We start from the raw sequence: 7,070 nt of genomic DNA, 5'->3' as shown, positions 1-7,070 counted from the left end.
CAGTCTATAACCTTCCATATAAGCAGTCTATAACCTTCCCTATAACCAGGTATATAACCTTCCCGATAAGCAGTCTACAACCTTCCCTATAACCAGTCTACAACCTCCCCTATAACCAATCTATAACCTTCCCTATAACCAGTCTATAACCTTCCCTGTAAGCAGTCTATAACCTTCCCGGAAAAATCCTCAACATTTAGCAAACAGCCTCATTACAATGAGATTAACGGTATAGCGGTGCATAAAGTGAGAACAAATATATAATGATTTTTATATTTCAGATATACTAGGGCCGGATTTCATTTTCTTGACCACCACTTGGACCATCTTCCCACAAGTTCTTATTTTTTGATGAATTAGATAAAATCATAAGCGAAAAAATTAGGTGGAAAACATTTAAATCTTGCTAAACACTCTTTTTACGGCACTGCATAACAAATTAGGCACACAACGCATGCCTTAAAACGTGAGACGTGTCTCTGAATTTTTTCTTTTGAGTCATGTCGAAATTGAAAGGGAAAGGACACAGAGGGGAAAAGGGAACCATTTTCTTCTAACGCACGTAGTGGGCGTAGCTATAGATTTCATCACGAATTTAAACAGCTGAAACATATATACTTGGGCTAAATCTTGGTTCGAAAAATGAAACCAGTAACCAAAATACCATACGCTTTAAGCTACTGCTTGGTAGCAGTCAGAGAGACGGTTTGCTTCTAGTTGGCAATTATTGCTCTGCTATGACGCGGCATGAATCCTGGTACATGTTGGGCGGAAGGCGGCCATTCATGTCACAGGTGAAACGGCAACGCGCCGAAGAAAGTTATTCGAATAGTTGGCACCTCTTCATATCCTCCGGGTGACATCCGCTCTCAAGTTTTTTCTACTTTTCCTAACAATCCTCCTGGAGAAAGTTCATGGCTTTGCCCAACAGTTAGAAAATTAAAAATGAATACATAAATAATAATAATCACTAGGGTCTTGCAGTGGTCGAAATCATTTCATTGCTCATTAATTTATGCAATTAACATTATTTTGTTCTGTTTAATTTGAAAAATATGCAATTTAAAAAAAAAAAACATTACTGGAGAAAATCAGAGGGAAGTAATCGTGTATAGAAGGTATTTTCATTTATTTTTATCAACCATTGAAACATATTACAACGGAATTTATATGCACTTTGTTTTTATTTATTGAAACTTACAACTATATAAAAAAAATACAATAAGCAAATGTTTCAGAACACGCCATTCTCTTGGAAACCACCCAATCATTGCTTCAAATTAAAAGATCCTGTGGTCATATTATTTTACAAGCGCCTCGAAGGATCATCAGGGTTTGTTAAGGATGTGAGAGTAAGAACAAGTAGGTTTGGGTAGGCAAGTAATTTGGAATGAAAGGAGGTATATTTATTTCCAGCCAAATCTCCAAGGAAGAGGATGTTGAGGTCTTTATGGATGAGTTTATTTGTGACGTAATAAGGAGCATCAAGGATTTTGGATTGTAAGATTTGGATATGGGAGGAATTTGATGGTTTAGTGGAGCCCCAAAGCACAACTTCGTGTTGTAGTAATCGAAATCTATCGGCAGTTTCTAGTCGTTTTAGTCTAGTGTGGGGATTCCAAGTAAGTTTCTTGTTCAGATGAAGTCCTAAGTAGTGAATCTGTTCAACAGGCTTTAGTGAGATATCAAATAAAGATGCTGTAGGGCAGAAGAGTAGAAGTTTACGACGGAGAGTAAAGGTGTTCTGGTGGGATTTGTTAGCATTTATTTTGATGCATTAATTAATTCGTGCTCCTAAATTCAAATGATGGATCATGGATGATATAATGAAATCATTTCATCAATTTGTACTTGTGGGTGTACTGACATTTGAAGGCTGCATGAAGAAAATCTCAAGTTTTCATACGTTCTTGGTTTGTTGACACTTGATCATTGTACGAGTGAATGGTGCATTGATTTTAAAAATGGCCGTACCAGTGTTCACGACCTGGCCTAGTCTTGTGACCAATAACCTGGCAATGCAAATCAATGGCAAAATTCGTGAAAACCATAGTTTCACGATTACCGAGCTGTCGGAACTTTTTCACAAACACATTCTCCCAAGAAACCACGCAATTGTTTGCAAACGCTGTCAGCAAGAATGGTCATGGCTACTGTGTTTCGGAACTGATGCACCTAAATTGATAAATTTCAATTGCCCCGTTGTTTAGAGCCAACAAAAACTTAATCACAGACCGCACTTCACAAGTGGTGACAGTTTTCTACGGAGAGGGCATTGAATATATCACTTGTGCCACGGTATAATAAATGTCTCAATTCAAATGGCGGTTATGCACAAAAAAGCAAATTATTGATCTGAATGTAAATTTCTATTTAAGATTGTCCTTGAGAATGTCTGAATTGTTCGAAATATTGGACTTTTAAAGAAATAAAGAGTGATTTCATACTTCAATTGGACATAATTCAATTTATTTAAACATCAATTATACCGTTAATTTCAAATCAGAGACAAGAAATTTAAACCAACATTATGTTAAAATTAATTTGTGATCACGATGTTTTTATGTTAAGATAAATAATATAATATATAATAGGTTTTTAAATACTAATATGAATACGTATATAAAATAGAAAATAAATTTCATAAAATTGAAAATATAATAAGAATATGGCAATCCCTAGATGTTGAAGTAGGTTAAAGAATACATTGGTGATGTAGTGTAATAGACAGTACAATAAACTGAATAATTATAATAAGTGAAACTCTGACAATAATATGTAATTTATACTTTATGATAAAAGTTAATTTATTAGTGCATATAGTTCAGTTATTTAATAATGATTTATAGGTTATTGTCTAATGATAAAATTGGACAAAAATATAATGGCCTGCAATAGTGTGATGGCCAATGTTAGCTTGTATTGTAGGTAGGATATTTATGTTTCAGAATGTTTTTAGAATTAATTTATAACGAGTGGAATGTAATTGAAATTGTTAGTTGATAGATCCTTGAGAATGGCCAAAACCTAGGAGTTACAAGACAATAAAAAAGTGTGAGGCTATATGGATATTCTTCTTAGAACTAATAAACCCATCTGTCTCAAACAAGATATTTCATTATGTATAAATTAATAAACTTATCCTGGATTGTTAATCCTGAAGATCTAATTTTTAATCCAAAACGTGGATAAAAAACGTGTGTGTTTTATTTAAAGATAACTTCACAGTCAAATTAATTAATGAAATGGTAAAAAAATTCCTCGTGAGGAAACAAGTCTTCCTAACCATTGGAATTTTTACGGGTGGGGTTAAAGACAGACAGAAAGGAATGTTAAGCAGGACTCTCTCCCAATATCCTCCACTCCACTCTCCAACGGGGCTGTCTTCCAATATCCTCCACTCCACTCTCCAGTGGGGCTGTCTTCCATTGTGAGGGGAGTTGGGAGCGGGAATCTCTCCCGAGCATCAAAAGACCTCCATGATCGGGCACCCCTTGGGGCAAACCCTTTGTGTGATCTATGCTTGGCCCCCGATACAAGATAAGCCCGATGGCAAATCTTTTAAAATATACATAAATAATCATGTATCATTATGTATTATGTATGTTCCTGGACATACTTCGCACTAATGTATTTTTCTATTATGAACTCTCTTTTGCATATTATATTGTGCTCGACAGATTTGTCCAGTTATTAATTTTTATTGCTTACAAGGAGTACTTAAGTTTTTGTACAAGAAATAGACAAGAGGTTTACAATACACCCCATTTAATATCTGGATATAGCCAAACCAAAACCGTGGGAAGTGTTAGTTTTTATGATATTCATATACGAATATCATAAAAACTACTGCCCGTACACAGATATGTGTCATAAAATAATGAATAGTAAGTTAAATTACCTTAAAGTGCTGGCAGATATTTGTAAGTCTTATGGTTGCAGAGATATATTTTTTCAAAATGAAACACTTTATCAGAACAACTAGAAATTAACATTTTGTGAATTTATTTTGTCAAATATCATAAAAGCTAGTACTACTACTAAGATAAACGTTATAAACTATTTTATAGTAAATTTAACTAGCTTTAATTTGAGTGGTCGCAAACATTTGCACGTCGAATGCTTCCAAAGCTATATTTTAATTTTTTTTTTTAATTTTTGAAACAGCTAACATTTTTTATTCCCCCTACCTTTACTTGGCAGACTCGTCAATTTTGGAATAAAAAATTGGGGTGAGATAACTGCATTTTTTTTCTTTCCAACTCTTGAACTTGTAGCGTTGTGAATGCACTTCGTACGTTCTCTTTCGACGTAAATCGGTCTATTTATTTATCATGCATCTTGATATTTTTATCTGTTTTTTTTTGTGCCATTTTACTCGAAAACTACAGGAAATCATGCGTTTCTTAAAAAATTTTGATGGAATAAGTTCAATCATTGTAATCGCGGATAAACTATCTTGTCCCCTCAGAGAGGACGACCGACTGACATCCTAAACTTACGTTGTCACCTCAGAGGGGGGGGGGCGAGTGCAATAAGTTAACTTCACTTACCAATATATGGAATACACAGTAAAGAAACTATTGCGATATTGAAAAAGTTTTGATTCGATGGTAATACATGTTTTGAGAACCCCTGAGTACAAATAATCAAGTCTCGCAAAATGGTCTGAGTATCAGTGTGTGTATATGTGAACAGTCTAACTCAAAAACCAAATGCTATGCACAGATAAAATTACATATTTTAAGGCGGATATATGCTTAAGATTTTTTTTCTGTGCTGAATTTTGAGAGAATCTGAGATGTTAACGCCCATCAGTGTGTTGAATTACCGTAGAATAACACGTTAACAATAATAACAGGGATTAAGTAAACAAACACTTCAGTCAAATTTTTTTTTTTAATTCTTTTTTTGATTTATGGTAAAAACGAAATTGTAATTATATTTGAACTTTTTGACTTAGTATTATAAACTCGATACAATTAACCTTTATCAATATAAATTGCGATAGCTACAATCGATACAATGAATACTCACTCATCGGCAGGACTGATGACCAGGATGTTCGGGGACAGGGCAGCCAGGAGCAGCCCGAACGGAAGGACAGTCGCCACGAACCTCAGCACGCTCTTCCACTTGCTCCCGGAGTCCCTGCAACACACCGTACACAGGTATAGAGCTGGCATTGCCTTTGGGCGTGTGGCAAGTCGTGAAATTGTTATATTAAAAAAAATTATTATATACATATATATTATTTAGTTCTATTACACAGCCTTGTCTTCAAAATTTTAAATATGAAAAGAACGTGGTTCGATAAATGTATAATATATTGCCTATTATAGTATCCCTACACTTAGGGGTCAGTCAGATATTTGTTTTAGTTTTTTTTTTATTATTTTATTTAAGAGAATTAATACAATCTGCAACAAATTAAGGACATTATGTATTAGTGTTCAAATTCACATTCATACAATATATACAGAAATAGAAGAAAAAAAAAACAGAAAAAAGAAAAGAAAAAATGTAAATAATAACAATTATAAGAATAAAAAAATTAATTTAAAATAATATAAAGAAAAGATAATACTATATTGATCTATTTAAATGAAAATATGTATCCATATCAAAAATATAATAAAACAAAACTGATCACATAATAAAAATAATATAGATGTTAAATAATATTTACAAGTACCATAATCGATTAAATTAAAAATATTTATCAATATTTACATTGTAATATAGTCATGTTTTACAATCAACATTTCCATTTGACATTAAGATGTAAGGCAGATCATGACAGATTTGTAACCATGGGAACACCATATTAGTAATTTTACCATTCATAATATTTAAAAGAAATTATCAATAATTTTATTTTTTACAATACTAAAAAATATAATAAAATCTCTATTATTAATAGTACTAATAAAAACGAGAAACAATAATTGATATTATTGTACCTGCAATGTAAGGGAATTTTTCATCTTCCTATTCTTAATTTTTTAAAATAATAATAATAATAATAAACATTAACTTACAAGTTTCAAATTAAATTCATATAATATTCTAAATATTAAATTATTTTGTGAAATATTAAGTTGTTGGTGCTTTTTCCATTCATGATTTTTGAAAAGTAATGACTTAATTAAATACTTTTGATTGTATTTAATTATTTATTCAACAGAAAAATTAAAAATTAAAATAATAAACTCATTATTATTATTAGGATTTATTAATTAAACCTGTAAACAATAATTGACACTATTATTCATGAAATATTAGGCTATTGGTCTTCCCATTCGTAATTTTAAAAAAAATTAAAATTAAAAAATAATGATAACTCGATATAATTCTAAGGATTAATTAAAACTTGGAAGCTATAATTTATATTATTGTTCCAGTAATATAGGCTACTTATTGCCTTCAATCCCTTTGTAATTGAAAACAAAATTATTTAGTCTGTTGAAAAATTAAATAAAAAAAAAATAATAAATTAGATTTTCATAGGGTTAAGAAAAATATAAAAACAATCATAGAATTATATTATTTAAATTTACTATAGAGGAATTCCCAAACTAAGTCGATATTATTTATAGGGTTAGTAAAAACGTAGAAACAATAATTGGTACTTTGTACATGTAATGTTATTTAATTAAAAATTAAAAAAATTATTTAATATATTGAAATATTCTTAGAAAGAAAATAATAAATTAGATATTCAGAGTAAATAAAATCGGGTAAAAAATAATTGAAATTATTGTTCGTTTAATGTTACGTATTGGTCGTCTTGTCAATCATATTATAAAAAAATATATATGTATTATTTAGCTATAGAAAATTAATTAAATAATATTTAACTCGATAGTAATCAGTGGGTTAGTAAAAACGGGTAAACAATAACTGACCTTTTGTTTTGAACAAACTAACAAAGATTATTTAATCTTTTGAAAAATTAAAAAATAAATAAAAATAATAACTTGATATTATTTTAAGGGTTAATAAATATGGGTATTCAATAATCGATATTATTGTTCGTGTAATATTTGGTTAATGTACGTTTTGTCAAT

At 30.8% G+C, this 7,070-nt stretch overlaps 1 protein-coding gene across 1 annotated transcript in view; it reads right to left on the bottom strand.

Moving 5' to 3' along the window:
- The window catches only part of LOC106679874 (uncharacterized), a 36,246-nt gene that overhangs the window by 14,280 nt on the left and 14,896 nt on the right, over positions 1 to 7,070 (bottom strand). The window contains exon 4 of the mRNA XM_014419259.3: positions 5,038 to 5,151. Within this exon, the coding sequence (XP_014274745.1) occupies positions 5,038 to 5,151 (114 nt within the window). The remainder of the gene's footprint in view (positions 1 to 5,037; positions 5,152 to 7,070) is intronic.

Source organism: Halyomorpha halys, unplaced genomic scaffold (assembly GCF_000696795.3).
Source record: "Halyomorpha halys isolate HHAL.00 unplaced genomic scaffold, Hhal_1.1 Scaffold228.1, whole genome shotgun sequence".
NCBI lineage: Eukaryota > Metazoa > Arthropoda > Insecta > Hemiptera > Pentatomidae > Halyomorpha > Halyomorpha halys.
Note: the sequence above shows the minus strand (reverse complement) of the source record. Positions and strands in the feature narration are given on the sequence as shown.